Below are 21,419 nucleotides of genomic sequence, written 5' to 3' on the forward strand. Positions count from 1 at the left end.
ATCTCACAGCCACACTATAAACATGCAGTGCGACCACCATCGCTCTGACTGCTACTACTAACTGGTAAGGTATGTAGGCCAGTGCCACTGGCTCTTGGAATCCCCTTGCTAGTTTGCAGCTCCTAATCCAGTGCCGCTGAATCCTGACAATCTTTAGTACACACTGGCCACTAGCATGCTCCAGATCCTCCTCTATGCCACTTATAAAAGTTCATCTGACCTGAAAAGCTCTCTGTACATGATTGTACACCCTTAAACTGCCCCTCAGAGATTGTCAGATCTTTTGCAAGTCCTTTGTTAATTTCTGCCTGCCTCACCCCTAGGAACCGATATGCTACTCTTTTCAAAAGCTGATTACAGTTCTCTTGACATAAGATCTCATCCAGCCCCCTCTGTCAGCACTACAGCCTTTCAGCTGGTCTGCAAACTTCCAGGTATCGTCTTTTAGTCAGCACTCAGAGGAACTAATGTGCTGATCACCTCCCCCATAGTTACATATCAGTGGCACATGGGTAACTGAAAGTCTGGCGCCTGATGTATTGACTACCATCCCCGAAGGCAAGCTCAAAGGGGTGGTGCGATCACTGTCATTTTTAAACAATCTATTCACTGTATTTTTATGGAGGTTATAATTGCAGGAAGTGAGGCAGCATGTTTCGCTCTTGCCCTTTCCAGCAATCTCACATCTGCTGGGCTACTGTTATATTGACCACCGGGCCCGGCCTCAAACTTCATAACTGCTCTTGCAGATGCCCTGACATCTTTCATCATACGCTATTCAAACTTTATAGTCATTGTAGATCTTAGTATCCATTTTAAGAACATGGCATGCCCGATGGCAGCCGTGTTGGTGGCCGATTTAGAGGCCCTTCAGCTAGCTCAGCTGGTTAGTGCCCCCACTCATTAGCTGGAAAATATGCTGGGCTCTATTTCTTTTAGTCTAACCAACTTAGTGGTGGATCCCCACCACCCTCTTCTCAGGTCAGATCATTTTATTATTTCCTTCGAAATTCCTATGACCATATCAGCCCTGTCTTCCATTCCTGCCAGTCAATTAGGATTCGGGAAAAGGCAAAGGGGCTTTGTGGGTGGGCAGGTGGGCGGGGTTGCTCTGCTCTCTGAGCAGGGCAGGGGAGGAGAGTGGTTTGTTCACTCCTAAGTGCGCAATGACGGTTTGGTCAGCCCTCTCGGGCCCCCCAAACTAGTCATGCACACTTTTCCTGCCTGCATGGAAAACAAGCCCAGGTTCCACTTCCCTGGTTGAGTGTCCAACCAGGACGCTCAAAGCCCATCACAACGCTGATTTATATATATTAAAAAGGAAATTTGAGCTTGGCAATATGTTTAATCTGCCAGTTAGAAATGACAGTTTGAAAACTGCATATACAGGCTGCAATGGCAGACCCGAGACATTTGTTAAAGTCTTACTTAAGTGGATGACACAACTAGTGGTGCAGGCTCACTAGTAGCATTTCATTTACATGCCCTGGGTACACATAGTTCCACTTTACTAGAGACTTATAAGTAAAGGGAATATGCCAAATGTGGGATAAGGCAATGTTACCATGTTTTAAGGAGTGAGTGCATGCACTTTAACACTGGTCAGCAGTGGGAAATTTTGCAGAGTTTTGAGGCCAGCGGAAACGTGATCAGCAAAATGGAGGAGGTAGGTTAAATTTTTGGGGGAACGCCACACTAAGGCTGACAGGTCTAACAGAGGTGACTCATTGCAGTTGTGGCCACGGGAGGCTCCCCCTCTATACATGGTGTAGGGCAGCAAGACCTAGGGGAGGGTGCCCCTCCTCTGGGCCCGGTTGAAAGGAGACACATTCTGCAGATTTGTCCTGTACCATTGCCCAGAAAGAGGTACCAGGGTGTGCCCTTTGTCCCACCCTTTAGTGCCCCAGCAGTTTTCCCTCTCAGAAAATAGGCAACCCTTACACCTGCAGTCCTTTGTGAGCTGTAAAAGAGGTGCCTGTAGGTTGCAGACCATGAGGGGTCTGCATAAAGCAGCTTCATGTGTGGGGGAGGAGTTTGGGGGGTTAATCTATTGAGATGAAAACAGCCTTTAGATGGGCCTCGCACATCCTAGAGCCGTGTCTGCCTCTGACACTCACTCCCAAACACCTCCCCCCGCCCCCCATGGCACTCACCCCTTCACCCATATTACCTTCGACCCTGTGTTTGACTACAATTCACACAGTTGTGTTTGTCTTTGTCCTTTCTTGGCCTCTCTCCTTTACCTGTTCTCACTAAGTCAACATGAACTTCCTGCTGTTTGTGAACACAAATCACATTTTACTCTCCCAAAGTAAAATGTATTAGCTTTTTTGGTGTTTGAACCAGATTGAAGGGTTGGAAACTTCACAAGATTATGGTGTCCTTTGAACAAAAAACAAGAAGCACGTGACTCTGGGTAAAACTGTGCAAATATGTTTAACCTGAAGTTGGCTGAAATTTAACAATACAAATAGATTTGCGGACATTGTTTGCACATTACTTAATCAAGAAGAGAGGTGCAGAAATATAATAGTGCGTCATTGCAACAGCAGAGTACCACCGCAGCAAAAGGTCAATTTTACTTCAGCCAGCACAGTTTTAACCTTTTAAAATCAGGTAGGCATTGTAAAGCCCGTCTGGTAATGCTGCCAATGATCCGAACTCCAAGTCCGTCACCACCAGTACCACATTGCATCCTTATTGTCGGCAGAAAGAGGCGGAGATTCGCTTTTGGACATATCACTCAAGGCCTCTTAGGAGTTTGCTGCTAATTTTCCTGTGCTAATTGCTCACAGTCAGGCCCTCTGATAGCATATCTTAGCATGATGGAATTTCCCCAAATGCTGTGAGTCAGGAAACAGCCACTCCTGGGAATGAGAGAGCCCGGTGCTACCCAAGGAACACCCGTTTAGCTTAAACCTCGGAGTGCCAGTCACTTCAGGGGGTCAAAGAACTGAACCGGACTACAAGGATCGTTGTTTATGCACTACGTCATCAACGTTTGCCTATCGTGCTTAATGCACACAAATATATATGGATATGTCGGGGTTCGATGCCTATGGCTAGCCTACGATAGATTCTTTCTTCCAAGGTCGCCCAGAGCTGCGCTGCAGAGACTTGCACCCACTTGCTGCTTAAACGATGACAGATGCGTGCTTTAAACAGGACGAGTAAGTGAGAAATCCCCCATAATACACTATGTTGCACTTCGGAGAACTATTGTACGTGCCTTCCGCATTCTGACCGGCAGAGGCACCAGGGTCGAAGCTGGATGCTAACAGATGCATCCTCGAGGTTTATCAGGGTATATGAAATGCTGCAAAGTATACCTAAAACCTCTTCTCTTTTCGATCACTCGTAATCTTTTGTGCACGTGTTACTGACTCATCGTGAAACACACACACACACAGAATTGTGAGAATGCAGGCACGATTTTTACAAACATCTTTTATATTATTTAAATTATAGATATGAAGTTGAAGGGTCAACATAACAAAAAGAGAGGACCAAAACGATGTCACCTTTCGTTAAGTTATAACACTTCTTTATACAACAATAAAACGACTTGAATTTTTGGATGTATTGAGAGTTATTCTAAACCCACATCACCCTCCTGGAATAAATCTTATCTGCTCGACCTTGCTGCCACCCTGAGGGTGAAAGTCCAAATGTAGGAGGCGCTTGGCTTTCAGACAGAAGAACTGACGTTGCCGAGGCAAGCAACTCACAAAGTCCCATCGTTTTTATATACTTCACAAGATTCAGTCGCCCTTCTCTGAAGAGGTAAACCATGTCCACTGTCACGAAGGGCCACAGGGGATGGGGGCTGTATCCCATCACAGCTCACACCATACTCCTGCCCCACAATCCGCAGTTGAATCAGACCCCCTACCTGGCCAGGTCCATTCGACTGATCCTGACTGTCTTGCCTCCAGATCGTAGTTCCCCGGAGCCTTGGTACCACCCCTGTCCCTACCACAGTCGTTCATTTTTTCGATTCCCAGTGACAGAATGCCCTATTTCTTCATAAGATCGACTTAATGCATCTGACAAACAGCCCAGCTTTGAGCAGTCTGGGTGGGGCACACATTTCCGACGTGAAGGCAGGAATGTTTGGCAGTCTTTGCAAAGGCGAAGTTTCACAACTTTGTAGATGAAAAGGCAAAACCTTTGCCTGACCCTACACTCATTGAGTTATCCAGCAGAACTGGTAGTAGTACTCAGACTCTTGAAGTCCAAAGGTAACTAAACAATTTGCCACACCGATTGCTCAGTATCACGATAGAAATGTGATTGGTGATGTATCAAAGAGAACTCTGCATGGCTGCCAGCATGTTTCAGTTCACTCAACGATGGCCCACAGCCAAATGGTGGACGCTGTGCCATGAGGAGTCTGGGTAGGAGGCTGGGTCTGATGAGGATTTGAGAGCAACCTCTAGAGTTTGGGAGGTCCAACTCTATATTACTGACATCGTTATGATTATTATTGTACTATGATCAGCACAACGAAGCCCTCACGGGTGGCAGCACGCTTTACAAATACGCATAAAATTATCTTGATTTGTTATATTTAATATTTTTTATTATTTTCTCAAAGTAATATTACTACTCCTAAAACTGCTGCTAATACTGCTGCAACAACGACTCCTACTACTAATAAGAATAATATTCCTCTGATTCATGGCAGCTTGGTACATTGGAAGGGCACCCTAGCATAATTACATTTCACCTATTATTTTATTTACACTGACACCCTTGAAAATCTAAAACAATTTAACTAATAAAACTTAATGCCAAAATCTTTCCAGATTACAACAACCATGTTCTATGACCATTTAACAGTGACTTTGACATTCAGTGGGTGCTACACATAGAAAAGATGCGCATCTGCTTTATGTCTTGAGATTTAGGAAGGAAGGATATGACGTCAGCAGCGGCGTAGCACGTGTGCACAGACAACAATGCAAGCAAGGATTATGGTGTCCACATTCCCTGGTTTGGCGGAAAAAAAACGACATAAATAGGGTTCAATAGGACTCCTCATGCCCCTACTCCCCGGTGCCGTTTATAGAGACCTGGTTGCGCCCCATCTGGAGAACTCTTAATGTGCGGACATGCCAAGTAGCCCTAGAGGAGTGTATGAAGGGGGACTCAGCTCAGATGGCCGCCCAATTTGTAAAATTCATGACCAAGATAAACTCAACTTTACCAGTAGATGTCCCCACGAGCCTCCGCTGTGTTAGCTATGAACTTCTCCTTTTTTTGTTTTTTTTAATGTGAACTTTTTAATTGAGAGTGGAATGTGCTTTTTATGCCCTTTTTGTATGAATGGCAATGCTTTTAATTAATTGTGCAAATAAACATATCTATCTATAGAGACCGTTTTTTCTGTACCCAATGACCTACAAAACAAGTAATACTGATCAGATTTTAGGAGAGTTTTGCACAGTTAAGTTACATGTCTCGAAGAACGCGTTTGCAGACAAGTTACTTTTCAAATGTACAAGCTGATTATTTTTAATTTTAGTTTGTAATCTTTAACTTTTCCAGCGCTGAATTACCATAGAGTGAAGTATAGACGGAAGAACCAATCTAAAAAAATGAAATACAAAAAGCTTCCTATGTTTAATCTTAGTGTATATCCCACGACTGGACTCTAAAATACACTGGCTTCATATGCTGCTTCTATCGACTATTCGCCACCTTCTCAGGTTTCCTCTACCTACGTGTGGATCAGTAGAAGGGTTATTTAGTTTAACTTCCTCCAAATGTTACAATTAATTGGCTCAACAAGGCATCTGGTTACAATTTTAACCCACATACTGTATTTGTGTATGTATAATTATTCTCACATTTATTGTTCTTTTTCGCACTAGGAAAATAAAGCAGACATTTGTTTAAAATGTGTTTTAAACCCTGCGTAAAAACGACCCGCATAATAAAATCAACTAAATTTATTTTGTAGTGTAATATTACTCGTAGTCGTAATTTTTGGCCCCATGTAAATAGCCCACCTTTTTGTGCATCTACACATACAAGCAGGGTCATTGGAATTATGGGACAGTGAAGGGCCAGATTATGTGTAGGGTTATATTGTGTGCAGATTATGTGGTACCTCAATGACCAATCTTTAGATTAAAACATAGCTTTGCAGAGCAGTATAGTAAATTTCAATTTCTCACTGGGAGTTATTTTTGAATTCAAGACAAGAGTCCCTAAATAGAATCAACATATTGTTAATACTTCTGACGTCTGTATGGCAGATTCAAATAAACACATCTTTGAGGACAGTGGTTGTGATGTGATCATGAATTTGTGTTTATAGTGAAATAGAACCAGTGACACATGGGAAATCATTATATCCCCCTGTTTAAACTACATTTATGGATTTAAGTTTTTGTTTCCTGATGCAGCCAAAGATTGTTAAACAAGTCCATGAAATAGATAGGTTTTCTATGAAATAGAGAGGTTTATACTGCCTGACCAACATGGCAACATCTTTAAATGACTGACTACAAGGATCAACACCTGAAACTGAAATTGTGCGGCAGATGATTTATGTGGCAAGTGCTGCAAATTCATAGTAATGGAGAACCCCCCCAACAGCTGCACAAATGCATTTTTCCGGTGGCCTTATCCAAGCATTGAGATGGACCAAACAATAGTTGATTTTTGTGTTTAAAAAAACTTAATGTAATTATTTTCTTAGATATTACTTTAAAAAACAGGAGTTTTACCTATGGTCCCCTCATAGTCTTCAGAGTCAATGTTCAGGAAGCTGTTCACTTTCTTCACAGCTCCCATTTGCACTTCCAAATCTGCAAGATTCCGTACCACCCAGTTCAAGTAATTGGTCACCTGCATCGCAAAATATGACACAATATTAAATCAAGTATTGTCAAAGCACCAGCAGATACTGATTTTGTGACACACAGGTACAATTAAAAATCTGTCTACTCCTGTTTTTTATCAAATTTTTAGAACTGGATCTTTTTATGGTAGGAATGATTGGTACAAAATTATAAGATTCTAATTCATCAAACAATAAAGAATTAACAAAAAATGTACCAGGTAGGGCGCATGATTAGGCAAGGCATAGTACTTATGATTGCAATTTTTGCCTATTTTTGTGCAACAAAAACAATGAGTAGCAATTGGATATTTCTGTCTTTAATAAACTATGCTGTGTCCTCATTTCAGAAATGTCGAGGGTAAAGGATGTCTGCATAGTAAAATATCTCCTCATTGATATGAAGGTCATCCCTTGAGGTGAACTGGTAAAAGATTAAGTTTCAAATACAAGATAATTGACGAATTATGCACGGGAGAACTAATTCCAGGGGACAGCAGTTCATCATACAATTTCACAGAATTCATTGTCTTTTAAAAAGTTTGAAGTTTCATGTGGATCAGTCCAAAACTGATCCAACCCTCAGCGCAACCAGTAACTTATAACATGCCGTAGGATTTGATGCATTCTATTCTGTCAGAAAAAAAACATGAATATCTGGCTAGAAGATGTGATATTTTGGGGAAAAAAGCTGTTGGATGTGGAGGATACTGTTGTGAAGAGACCAGAAAAGTCAAGTGTAGCTTTGACAAGACTGCCAAACTATGAAGTCTTAAGTAGAACAAGCATTTGTACTGCAATCAGTCTCGCCTTTGGGACCTTATATGCATTTAGCTATGCAGCACATTAGCCTGGGTGCTGAAACATCTACTATTCTTCAACATGGAGGGAAAGTAAGCACCAAACTGCATGACACACTAGGTATGGGCACACATGCAGAGAAATAGTGTCTTTCAGCAGGAAATGGTATAGTCCAAAGCTCTGTTTTTAATATAATATCAGGGCCTTCGGTGGTCATATCGTTGTCTACGGGTGCTGGTGGAAGACCATTTCTATGGACTGAAATCTAGAGAATGCTAAAGTGATTAGCTAGAGTTCCTCAGCAGAAAGCAATTCTGGTATTTTACGGACCTCTGCTGGTCGTTTTCTATCAAGACAGTTAAATGGAGGAAGTTGAACAGAATAAAATGTCCCTAAACGGAAGCAGACAAGTCCTGGGGCAGAAATCCAGAGCCCACAAAGTACATATACATATAAGAATATAATAAGTATATATTAAAGTATATACAAGAGGTCTCGAATGCTCGACCTAAAAACCACTAACATGGCAAAAGCCTATTCGTTTTATTATTCGGTTTTCAAGATTTACAACTGATTTTGTAAAGGCCAGAAAAAAGAGTGCTCTAAAAAGAAGTGATCAAATAAGAGTCATGGTTTGAGGATCACATGAAAGCCAAGCATATTTACTGAAACTTTAGATCTCTGGACTAAGAATCATATTAAATGTGCCAGATTGTATATTTGTGTTCTGGATTTCTGGACTTACATGGGCTTGCATATTGAAATGTTCTGTTCTTTAACCACATTTAGGCATTGGATGCTACATACACATCCTTAACAAAACCCTGCTGATGTGGAAGACAATGATATCTTGTACTCTGTGGGACAGCTGGAGAAACCTGTGTCTGGTGCATGCTCCAGAGGTGTCCCCCTTGGTGTTTCACCAGAGACCAATGCCAATGTGTTCGTGTGCTAGCCCCTGGCCTCATTGATGCACCAGTTTGTGGCTGCCAAGGAGAAAGGGAGGTGTTAGCGTCCTAATCCACTGGTGTATCACAGGCTCCTTACACCATAAAAGTTAGAAGATGAGAGAATCTCTTCTTTTCTAACAGTCCCCATCCCTGGTGGTTTGCTGCTCGGGAATTGTAGCCATGCTCCATCACTGCACAAGATTCCAACACTAAGCCACCAGGGATCTGCTTTGTGGGTGGTGCTCCCCATTGCATAGGGCCCAACCACTATGGAGTATTGAATTAATGGCATATTTTTTTTTCCTGGGGTCTGATCTGAACCCACAGCCATGCCTGGTTCGCGCCTCTATAGAAGGAGAATGGAGGTGGACATTTTTTGTTTTTTAGCATTGGTGCCTGGGGTCTTTTCCCCACTCCTGAGGGAAAAAACAGCACAGAGGGGTACCTTTAGAGATTTCCCCCTTTTCAATAGTGTGCATTCATAATTAATTCCTGCTTGAGGATGGTGGTGACCCTGCTTGCTAGCAAGTAAAAATAGACATTTTCTCTTTCCCACTCAAGCCCTGTCCCCACATTAGCCTCACCATCCTTCCCGGGAAGGGAAAATGGAAAGTTGAAATTGTACATCCATTTCAATTTGTATTAATGTCTGTGGTGCAAATTAAAGTATTTTCTTCTTTATCTCCACTTGTAGGCTGCTTTTTGGCATTTTCTGGAGCCTTTCCACAGGGGCATTTTAAGATCTTACAGGCATTGCTTCCAGAGAGTTTTGCTGTCTCTATGACTTTTTGTATCACTATTTACCTTGCACTCCAATCTCACTTTCTGCACGTATTGCCCACACAGCGTACTCAGTGCACATTTCTACTAGTACCTCAGCATTCTACCCTGCAAACAATGTTTGAGGGAAAGAATTTTAAATAGAAAACCGATATGACATCTCATTAGATGACTGCTACCCATGCCTTGAGTCATATAATAGAGGAGAGCTCCAAGGCTGGCTCTGACACTAAGACTGGCAACTGAGGGAGAGGTTCGTGAAAGTGAATTTTCATCAGATAAGCACTTCTCTTCCAGTGAGTTTGAACAACATGTCAATTCAACAGATTAGGGTAATAGTGATGTCCCTTCGAATGTGTTATCTGTGTCACTGAGAGACTGAGCCCAATTAGGAGTGTAGGAAGATGCTGAGTAGTGGGTTTTCTGTCACCATGCCCTTCTATCCAACCACAACAATGTGTGATGTAGGTGTATAGTTTGATAGTGCTCTGGAAGTCAGGCTGGACCAATCCATGGGCAAGATGAGTTACATTTAGTTTTTTGGGATCTTATGGCAATTTTGTTCTTATATATACACAGTGCTTGTAAAATTGTATGAGACTTTACAATCAGATAACATCTAGAAAGGATAGGTACCCTTCTTGTAACATAACCTAGAAACAATAGTTGGGTGAGTTTGATGCTAGTTAACTCGAAGATGCTTGATCATTCATTATCAGACAGATAGAACATCTGAGAAGGGGAGGACAAAGGAGTCACCTTACTAGGGGAGGAGGTCAAAGATGCATCCCAGGTCCCTAAATATAATTGATCAGCCATTTTTGGAAATTATGTTGTCCTTTCAAATTGCAACAGCGAAGGTGTGATCCTTTTGTGTGGAACCACGTTCTTCCAAATTCTGAGTGCATAGTTTGAAAAGGCTTGGTTTCTGATATTTGTAGGCTGGTGATGTTGTGGCTTCTTCTGCTGAAGTTTTCTCCTGAGATATTTAGTTTTCTATCCATAGTAAATGACTATTAGAAATTATGCAGGGGTGTCATAATGGAACCACCGTTTGAACTCTGGGGGGTCTCAGACAGTCAAAGCCTTAAGATCATGGTAGACAGGCCCCCACTCAAGTGAAACAAGCCAACTGACTGAATAAAGTACATAAACAAATATGGCCAGTCATAGGCCAAGGTGATTGAGGTGTAATGCCAACACAGAGAGATTTGTATAGGAGAAAGGGAATACATTGAAATCTTTTCGAGAAACACAATGAGACACAGGAATGTTGCAAGTATCAGGCTACATCTAAAAACCTTAAAAAGTATTGAATGTAAACAGTAACAATGAGACAATGTTGTGTCTGTCTTTGAGGTAAAAGAAAATCCAGGAATACATTTTTTTCTAATGGCTCGTCCCTCAACCCTCAGTGGTAGGATTATAGGACAGCGAACGGATGATCGATGGAGAACGTCTACAGACGCTACGCGTAACTTTAAACTCTCCGTGACCAAGGGCCCTCAAGCCCGAAATGCATTGGAGGCCAATGTTTAAATGTTATGGATAACGACTGTTGGATATGCTGTTTAATATTCAAGTCATCTATGATCAAAATGAATATAAATTACTGAAATGAAATAAACGAAGAATACAATACTAAAGAAGCACTTGTGGGTGATCCAAATTGGTGTGCCTCACCAGGGGATGTATCAGCGGGGCTCCGCATACACAACCAAGTTAGGATTATAGGGTTGGCATTGTCAAATGTGGTAGACACAGTAGGAAATTGGGTTTTTCATTCAGGAGGGTGGAACCCTACTCAAGTAGTAAACCCAGTTCTTGTCAGGGAGAAGTCACAAGCAAACCCTAAATAAATCTGCGCTGAATCCTCAGGTAGCTTAGAACACAGCCATCAGGCTTAACTCAGAAGCAATGTGTAAAGAATGTGCGCACTACTTCAAACAGTAATAACATGCAAACACCACACAAAAAGTGCCCCACACCAAATTAGAACAATAGAGTACATTATAATAACTAATACAAGATCAAAATGGCAAAAATCCAATCACTAGAACCGGAGATAATGCAGGTTTAAAGATGCTAGTGAAAATACCTCCAAAAAGCACAAAGTGCCAACTGTGGATGTCTGCTCACACCCGACTGGGACAAAATTACAAGCTCAGGCCAACTGTGATGAAGAACAGGCAAGACAGGGTCCCAATTAGGCCCGCTAAACAAGCGCACCCTAGATTCTTGCTGTGGGTGTCGCAAGGTCTATGTCAAAGATGTGTCAAATGCAGCTGGGGTGATGCTAGGCCGGGTCAGAGATATGCCACACAGCGTCAGTTCCGTGGACCTATAATGTTGTGATCCGAGGTCCTGAATTTTTGTTAAGGAGGCCATTGATGAGGGAAGCTTGTGATGTGAATTTCTGCATTGTATATGTGTTTTTCACCAGCTTGTTCCAAAGAGACGGAGGTGCTTGCAATGCAAAGTCCAGGGTTGCCATCAAGACTGGCGTTGACAAGGGCTTGCGATGTGAAGGCCTGCGTTGGGATGCATCGCACAGTGGCAGTTCCAATGAGGCTGCCGGCTGCAAGTTCAGTGCCTAGTCCTTGAGCTGGAAGATGTGTCGGATCTGCTCAGTGTTGTGCAACGCAGCAGAGGAGATGTGTTGATTCTGCTGGGTCCACAGTTGGCTGGCAGAGCACCTCCAGGTCCTCTTCCAAGGGCCCAGGACTGGGATGGCACCACTGGTCAGAGTAGAACTCACTAGTGACTTTGGAGTCACACTGGTGGTCCTGAGTACAGGTTGCAGGTCTAGTCTTCACCCAGGCAAGAGGGCAGCAGGCAACAGGTCAGCACAGCAGGCATCAGCCCTTCAGGGCAGCAGTCCAGCAGAGTGGCAATGCTTTCAGCTGTACAACAGTCCTTCATCCTGGGAGAGTCTTCCAGAGGTCCATAAGTGTACTAAAGAGTTGGGCCTAAGGGTCCAATAGTTATATCTGGTACCCACTGTGAAGTAGGGGAAGCTTCTAGGGGTTTTGAGACCCCTGAGGTGTCAGACATCCTATTTCTCCCTTTCCTGGCACCAGCTTGACTGGGGTCACAAATTATTAGTGTAGTGTCAAACCCTTGTTGAGAGTGCTCAAGCAGAGCCTTTGTGATATGTAAGTGTGGTAGGTGACAGCTCCCCCCTCTCATTAACTCAGAGTGGCCCATTCTGCCAACATCCGGCTTCCCTCAGTCTCACTGTCTGGCAGCAATACACAAAGACCAACGGCCAGCTACACCCATCATATGACCCAGGATCCGGCTACAGGCACCAAATGGCCAGGACAAGAAAATAGCAACTTTCTACAAGTGGCATTTTTAAGAATAGTGATTGAAAACCCAAGTTTACCATTAGAGACCGTTTGTAATTACAATTCCATAGACACCAAACTAAATATATCTACCTGCTCCCATCTGGAAGTTACAGCTTATTGATTGAAATAAGGCAACTTCAATGTTATCCTAAGGGAGAGGGAGACCTTGCAGTAGTGAAACATACCTTAAACAGTGTTTTACTACCAAGACATGTAAAACTTAAAAGTACATGTTCGACTTTTTAAATACTTTGCACCTTGCCCTATGGACAGATTAGGGTCTGGCAAAACACTTATTTTGCCAGATTGAAATGACAGTTTAAAGGTGCTCACGCAGGCTGCAATGGCATGCCTGCGACATGTTTGAAGGGCCACTTCGTGGGTGGCACAATCAGTGATTCAGGCCCACTAGTAGCATTTAATTGACAGGGCCTGGGCACATGTAGTATCGCTTTACTAGGGATTTATTAATAAATTAAATATGATAAATGGTGTAAGCCAATTCTACCATGTTTAGAGGAGACAGCCCGAGTATTTTAGCGCTGGTTAGCCATGGTAAAGTGCACAGAGTCCTAACAGGAATCAAAATGAGTTCAGAAAACAGGAGGGTGAAGGCAAAAGGTTTGTGGATGACTGCAGAGAGGACCAAGTCCAACAGATGCATGTAGCCATAATGGAGCAGCCACTCTAATTCTGACCACCATCATTTTAAGGTTATTTCAGATGGCTATCAGGGCAGGATCAGTGTTTTTACTTGGAAGGAAGCCATTTTTTTGTCAGAGAGAAGTTTGTTCACATGCACATATTTGGAGATTGCTTAAGGCAGCCCTTTTAATCAGTCTTCTGACAGGCCAAGGCTCTTTTTCTTGAGGATTGGTCTGATGTCTTGATGGTGGAGGAGGGGGAGATTCCTTAGGGTGTGGGGAGTGTTGCTTGGTATGAATGTTGCACTAGTGGCAGTGTCTGCTGGTTCATGACTAGTTCCTTGAATTTGAAGTTGTTTGAGTCTAGAATGTAGTTTGTGCCTTTCCGATTACTTATGATCTTAATAGGTGGGATGCTGGTCATCAAACTCTTCAGAAGTGTTTCACTTTCTTTATTTTGGAGACATATTTGTTCACAATATTATTACAGAACATTTGTAAGGTATTTTGTGTGGGAGTTTGATGGAGGTGATCTCCAGGTTGTGGAATTCCAAGATGATCTATGTAGCACCTTGGGATGATGTTTTGTACTGGATATTCCAATTAATGAATGGAGTGTTTTTGCATTCCTAATGGGCAATTTGCATATTCTGTTGTGACATAGTAGGTATGCTTTGTCTTTTGATTTTCTCTGTCATCATGTCAAGCACCTTTTATATGTTTTTTAATCTTCTTAGTAGAGTAAGGACAGGAAAAGCCAACAAAAGGTTAAGGGTACCACCCCGAACTGCTTTTATTGAGGAAACAAATGATTAGTAAATATTGTGCCAGACTGATAAAGGATATGGATGATGCTCAATCCATTCTGATAAGACACCTCTTTACTGAGCTCAAAAATCCTTTCAGCGTGATAAGCTGTTTTTTACTCCATATGGATGGGAGTAGTAACTGCTCTCGTCATGGAGTTTGCAGAGTTATTCTTGAGATTAATTACTCTTCTTTGGCATTTTCAAAATCTGCCAAAGCCCAAGGACTTATAGTGATTTAACATTTGAGGGCTGTAGTGGACCACATTCCCCCTCAAATCAGTCCCCATGATTCCTGGTGAGAGCAGAATAGAGTGCAAGATCTCCCAAGAGAGGAAACTAAATGGATCAATGCCACAGCATATAGTCATAAGGCACATGTATGTTCTAAAAGTATTCCTATCCCGCTGCATTAAGTAGCAGCCTCCAATAAACACCAATATGAAATAGAATACATACTGACTTGTGGGATGTATGACATTACAACGCATGCTTTTACATTGCATGCCTTTACAACGCTGTTTTTACAACGCATGCCTTTACAACGCATAGTGCTTTGGGGCGCTGGATAGTGAATAGTTTAATTTACTATTCCAACTCCAGTCCCCGTGGATAGTAGGTAACGTGTTGGATAGTAAATTAAACCTATTCCCTATCCTAGAGCGCCCCCCAGCGCAATGCGTTGTAATGGTTTGCGTTGTAAAAGTTGCGTCGTAAAGGCACTGCGTGGTAAAAGTTGCGTTGTAAAGGATGTTTCCCGTTAAATACAGCCTCTTGACACTTCTGCTCATATTGGTGCCTTTGTCATAAGTCCCTTGCCTGCATTACCTAATAAAATTCTCAAAATCAGTGCCCCCTGTGCAGAAGACCATGATAACAGTAAATAAATAGTAGGAAGGTCCTCAGACTGATTAATATTGGAGGCTAGGCATTATCAGAAGTTTAGGCAGATATCAAGAAATGGAAGAAAAACATCAGGTGTGAAGGATTAGAGTGACACCAGAACAATGAAAATCCTAGCATTTTGATTGATCATTACAGCTATTTATATCATGCCACACATTGAGGTGTATGCCATACTCAGACATGGTGAAAGAAGGACTTAAAAGGTCAAAACAGTGTGTGGGAAAAGAACCCATTTGTTTATTATTTGGTTATAAAGGTATGATTATTGTTCCTTAAGACAATGTGATGTAAAATCAGCCCAAACCACATCACAGTCCATTGAACACTTTGGTTACATCTTTGCTTCAACATTTCTTTCCCATCGAGCCTATTTCTCCCCCTGCTTCTTATTTATTTCCTTCCTCTTCAACCACTCTCAATGACCCAAATTAGGACCATTCAAGAACAACCCTTTTCATGTGTTGAGTAGAGCCCCAGAAGAAGCACCCTTTTTCACACATCAATCAATCAATCATGAGTTTGTATAGCATGGCTACTTACACGTGAGGTTCTCAAGGTGCTAGGGGGGCAAGAAGGATGCTGATCCATCTGGTAGTGGAGGTTCAATCAAAAAGCCAGGTCTTGAGATCCTTCCTTAATTAGGTCAGCCATGGGGGTTGCTGAGGTGGAGTGGCGGGGTGTTTCAGGTCTTGCTGGCGACATAGGAGAAGGATCTTCCTCCACTTCTGGTCTTGTGGATCTATGGGACGGTGGCCAGGGCAAGTTTGGCAGAGCGCAGTTGTCTAGCAGGTACGCAGATTGAGAGGCGGAGGCTCAGATATGCTGGTCCTACATCATGGAGGGCTTTGTAGACATGTGGGGAGCTTGAAGATGATTCTCTTGTTGAGTGGGAGCCAATGAAGTTATCGAAGGGGTTCTGTGATGTGGCTGCGGTGGGGTATGTCAAGGGATAGTCTGGCTGCGGCGTTTTAAACGTTCTGTAGTTTCCTGAGATGTTTTATGGGTGACACAGGTGTACAGTGCGTTGCTATTGTCGAGTCAGCTGGTGAATAGAACCTGGGTGATCGTCTTTCACGATTCTGTGGGGATCCATCTAAATTTCTTTCAAAGCTTGCAGAACATGTGTAAGCAGGATGAGGATACAGTGTTGATCTGGTGGTTCATTGTGAGTGAGGAATCCAGTATGATGCCAAGGTTACGTGCATTGTCTGTGGATATTGTAAGGGGTCCCAGTGTGGTGGCCATCAGGAGTCATCCCAGCCTGAGGGGGCATGTCCCAGGATGAAAACTTGTCCGAATTGAGCTTGAGGCAGCTATCTTTCATCCAGTTGGCAACAGCCTTCATCCCGCTGTGAAAGTTGATTCTAGCAGCTGTGGATTTTTTGGAGAGAGAGAGGATCAGCTGGGTATCATCAGCGTAGTAGACGATGTTGAGTCTGTGGATTCTGACTATGGCCGCAAGGGGGCCATGTAGATATTGAAGAGGGTTGGGCTCCGGGAGGAGCCACGGGGCACTTCACAGCTGATCTCTGCAGGTTCTGTGTTCGGCCAGTAAGGAAGGAGTGGGTCCTGTCCAGGGCCTTGTCCCGGATGCCGGCGTTGAGGAGACTTGTGATTAGTTTGCAGTGGGAGACGGTATCGAAGGAAGCCTAGAGGTCCAGTAGAATGAGGGTTGTGGTTTCGCCTTGCCCTTCAGCATGTGCATCTGTCTCCTTCCAAAGACCACTGTCAAACACAACCTACTCTTAGACTCCTGTCATATAATTCTAGTGACATATAACACTATCTATGCAACAGCAACAAGAAAAATGAGCACCGTGCTCTGGAAAGCTGCCTGTCCACGACTGAATAATGGCGTTATTCAGAAGTAATGTACCAATTTCATAAATCTTCTTTAATACTCTATAAGAGAGTGATCTTGATTCTAAATAGAGTGCTGGGAAAGTATCAGAATGCATCCAGAGCGTTCTTCTGCAAGTGATTTCCACATCGTTTACTGATTGAAACTATTGGCTAAAACATTGACTGCCATGCATGCCCTCCCATTGTAGAGTTAAGTAAGATGGATCGCAAGCATGTATTAATTAATTAATAAAACTAATTACATACCGTCAGGGCATAGGTAAGACCCAATCCCACAAGCCCAGAGCTGAGGTCATTCCTTATTGATGCAACAGCGGCGGTGAGAACTATGCATGCTCCTAAGTAATCCTATGGAGATACAGAAAAATAACAAATGCATTAGGTACTGAAAATAAACCTTCTGTTCACTATTAATTTACATTAAAATATCAACATTGACAAACAGGATTAACAAATAACTTTAGATTCAATACTGCAAAATGGTAAAATTCTAGGCTTTTTTCAGCGACAGGACAGCTGCCACTCGTGCATTTATTTAACTGTTAATTGTATTTTATTTTACATAAAAACACTGGGAGTGTCACCCTGTTGCTAAGCCAAAGTGCTCCCCAAGAAATAAAGTATATTTTGGCAGGTGTGAAATAAACCTAGAATTGCAATGTTTTCTGCGACTGTGGTCAGAGCTCATATAAGGGTGAATTTTATAGCAACAGTTCTTTTTGCTATTTTGCTATATGCATGCACATGAATGTTGGCCGACTTATACCTAATTAACTCAGTTAGGTGTAGAGGGTAATCAGGCGCTCATATAGTTTTCACAACTCCTTAAATAGAAATTAAAACTATCCTGCGGTGCATCCAAAAGGGGGAAAATCCACCCTAATTCCCCAAGATTCAGTCAGAGGTTGAGCAAACAATTAACAATTTCAGAAGCACACGCATCTTATAACAAAGTCAATACAGTAGTGTAAAAGAACAAGAAAAGTAGTAGATGGGGCTTTTGTTTCTTCTTTGATGTAACCATGAAAGGGACATTTCATGGGTGCTGCTGTGGGTGTTCCCACGCAACATGCATGGAACCTGACACATTCCCAGATTTACAAAGTGTTGTAAGCGCAACCAGGAGAAATACTTTTATTTCCTCTCATTTTTTGCTCTTTCTTCGTGTGCTGCATGGTGCAGCACACATAGAAGGAGCAAAACACCATTAACGCTTGTTTTTGTGCAGGAAGGTATCCCTTCCTGCACAACAACAATCATCCATGAACGTACTCACACAATGGTGCAACTAACCCACCAGCCTCCATATACTACTGCATGCTGAATTATTACTACCAATGTAGAGAAATGTATAAAATATTTTTTTTTTTCCATTGCAATGTTGATTTCTCAAACCTGTTACTGTTCAAATATGCAAAATGAAATAAAAATAGATTAAAAAAACAAAAAAGTATTCTTGCTATGCAGGCACCCTTGCAACATGGAGCAAGGGTGTCTGCATTGGCGCACGGCTGCTGTTTGTGTGCCGGCGCAGGGGAGAAGGACATGAATGTGCTGTATCTTGTAGATACAGTGCATTCCTGCCCTTTTATTTTGACACATGGCAGCGCAGTAGGAAGGCTTGCTGCTTTGTCATGCATCAAAATATAGTAAATGAAGCCTAAACTCTTTAGCAGTAAGAGTTAAAGCAGCCTGGTAGTACTCCCTATGTTATTAACTTGCCAACTTCTCTACGACAACAGTCATCACCCCACACAGTTGTCAGAGGCCTAAGGAAAGAGGCTAGCCCCCACCAATGGCTACCAGAAGGCAGGAACCATTTAAAACCACCTTCTTTTTCAATGCTTTGTATTTGAATTCACTACTTAATTATCAAAAGTATAGGCATCAAACGTTGACTGTTGATTAATTAAATGGATGACAATATAATAAGATCCAATGATAACATATATTAAATCTTCCAGTTTGTGAAATTCATTTATAAAACCCATTTTCAACCAGTTAATTCCGTAAACCTTGGCTCCTAAGCATGCATGGCTGCTCTGCCCTAGATCGCCGAATGGCCATATGCTTTTTGATCCTTACCAGTTCCCCTCTTTTCAAAGCACTCTCATGTGATGAAACAATATTTTGCAAATGTCTAAATATATTGTGGATTCATTATACTACTATTAATATTATAGATCTAAGAATGTTGACCACAGGCAGAAACAATGAAAGCTACCAATATATTTTTGTCAGAACTGTCAAGGACTAGAAATGGTCTGTAAGATACAAGGCAATAGCACTGACTTGGCAATTTGAAAAATTCAGACGCTACAATACTACCAAAACATTTTCGGTTAGAATGCCGTCTATCCAGATACTGTCCTCAAATGCCAGGTAGAGCACTGTGGGCCAAGGTACTGTCATTATCTGCCAGGTGAGCAATTTAAAATTCTTTTGTATTTCTCAAAATGCAAGATTTATTCATACATGTGCATCTACAGCCCACAAATTCCCACTTCAGATTATATATCTTACAACAGTTCCATATCTCGTTGCAGAGCCATCAGAGCCCTAACACACCTTTATATAGCAGGTACAGACACCACATGATATGTACATCCTTATACATCACATATACAGTTATTTATTTATTTATTTGCGGGTTTATAACGCGCTAGGATCACCTCCCAGAGGAGTATCTCCGCGCCTTTGACAACCTTCCAGCGTATAACAGTAGGTATATAAAATTTACACTAGTTTTGAAATAGAAAGGTTTTTAACTGTTTTCTGAACGGGAGATACTCCTTACAAAATCTTAAAGAAAGTGGAAGGCTGTTCCACAGCGTTGTACCAGCAATTGAAAGGGCTCTACCACCCTGTCTAGCCTTTTTTGCTCTCGGGACCTGCAACAGAGCTTGTTCACTAGATCTCAAGTATCTCAGAGGTTTATAGGGGAAAAATCTGTTAGACAGATACACAGGGCCTTTCTTCTGGAGACACTTGTGTATAATGCAACAAATCTTGTACTTCACCCTTTGTTTAATGGGAAGCCAATGCAGGGTGTTTAAGAGGGGTTTGGACGGGGTACGAGGGGGCTGATTTAGAACAAGGCGGGCCGCAGTATTTTGGACTACCTGCAATCTAGCAGCTACACCCTCATTTGCTGATAGGAGCAACCCATTGCAGTAGTCCAAGCGACTCAACACTAAGGCCTGCACTAGCGTCCTCCTGGTTGAGTCAGGGAGCAAGGGAAAGACTTTCCTCAGCATTCCGATCACATGGAAGCAGGACCCCACCACTTGGTTGCCATGTTGCTTCAGGGACAGCTCCTGGTCCAGACGCACACCGAGATTTTTAACCACGTGCTTGGGCTCTGGGACTGGGCCAAGATCCTGTGGCCACCAGTCGGGGGACCACAGGAGTTTGGCCTCACCGAACAGCATCACCTCTGTTTTTGCAACATTGCATTGCAGGAAGTTAGATGCCATCCAATGGGCCACTGCCTTCATCCCCTGGGAGAAGGAGTTCCTGACCTCATCCGTGATGTGTTTAAAAGGAAAGAAGAGCTGGGTGTCATCCGCATATGACACGGGGATAAACCCGTGGGATCTCATGATGTTCGCTAGGGGGGCCACATAGATATTAAAAAGGGTAGGGCTCAGACAAGAGCCCTGTGGTACCCCCTTCGAGATCCCCAACTCCTCTGACCGATAGGCACCCAAGGTGACTGTTTGGGTGCGATCTGTCAGGAAACTCCTCAACCACGCTAGAGCCCCACCTTCCAGGCCGATGTTAACAAGCCTGGTGGTCATGATGTCATGTGACACGGTGTCAAACGCCGCAGACAGATCCAACAGAACCAGGATAACAGAATGATCTTTATCCTGGAACATGTGTAGATCGTCTGCGACTGACAGCAAGGTGGTCTCGGTGCTATGTCTCGGCCTGAAACCCGACTGGGAAGAATCCAGTCCGTTTGTCTCCTCGATGTAACTAGACAAATGCCTATTAACAAATTTCTCTATCACTTTACCCATAAAGGGAAGGAGAGAAATAGGTCTCAAGTTGTTGAGTTCCGTCCAAGGAATGGTGGTATTCTTTCTCAATGGTCTCTCTAGTGCCCTTTTCCAATCCCTCCGAACCTCTCCCGTGCTTAGTGACAGGTTAATTAGCTGCTGGATATCTGGGCCCAGGACTTCAGCCAGCATGGGCATGATGCGGGCAGGGATGATGTCCTGCGGGCTGCCACTCTTAATCTCGGTCACTAAGGCAGTAACTTCCTCTAAGGAAATAAGGGGAAAGCTTCTTAGGCAGTTAACTTGTGGCTTCTGTTGTGTGTTGTTACGGAAAAGGTTGTCAGGATCAACCACCTCAGTTGACTTTGAGGCCGTTATCTTTCCGTAGATCGCATCTATCTTCTTCAAGAAGAATTGTGAGATCCCGTCACAAAGATCTTGAGATGCAACCTCTACAGTCTC

General features: G+C 42.8%; 1 protein-coding gene across 6 annotated transcripts in view; it reads right to left on the reverse strand.

Annotated features, from left to right (window-relative positions):
- ABCC9 (ATP binding cassette subfamily C member 9) overlaps nucleotides 1–21,419 on the reverse strand; it is a 1,243,587-nt gene that overhangs the window by 204,377 nt on the left and 1,017,791 nt on the right. For all 6 annotated transcript variants that reach the window (XM_078674078.1, XM_078674076.1, XM_078674073.1 and 3 more), the window contains 2 exons: nucleotides 17,200–17,301; nucleotides 6,738–6,858 (listed from right to left, as the gene is read on the reverse strand). In XM_078674078.1, coding sequence (XP_078530204.1) covers nucleotides 6,738–6,858; nucleotides 17,200–17,301 — 223 coding nt within the window. The remainder of the gene's footprint in view (nucleotides 1–6,737; nucleotides 6,859–17,199; nucleotides 17,302–21,419) is intronic.

The sequence above is a fragment of the Lissotriton helveticus genome, chromosome 1_1, assembly GCF_964261635.1.
Source record: "Lissotriton helveticus chromosome 1_1, aLisHel1.1, whole genome shotgun sequence".
NCBI lineage: Eukaryota > Metazoa > Chordata > Amphibia > Caudata > Salamandridae > Lissotriton > Lissotriton helveticus.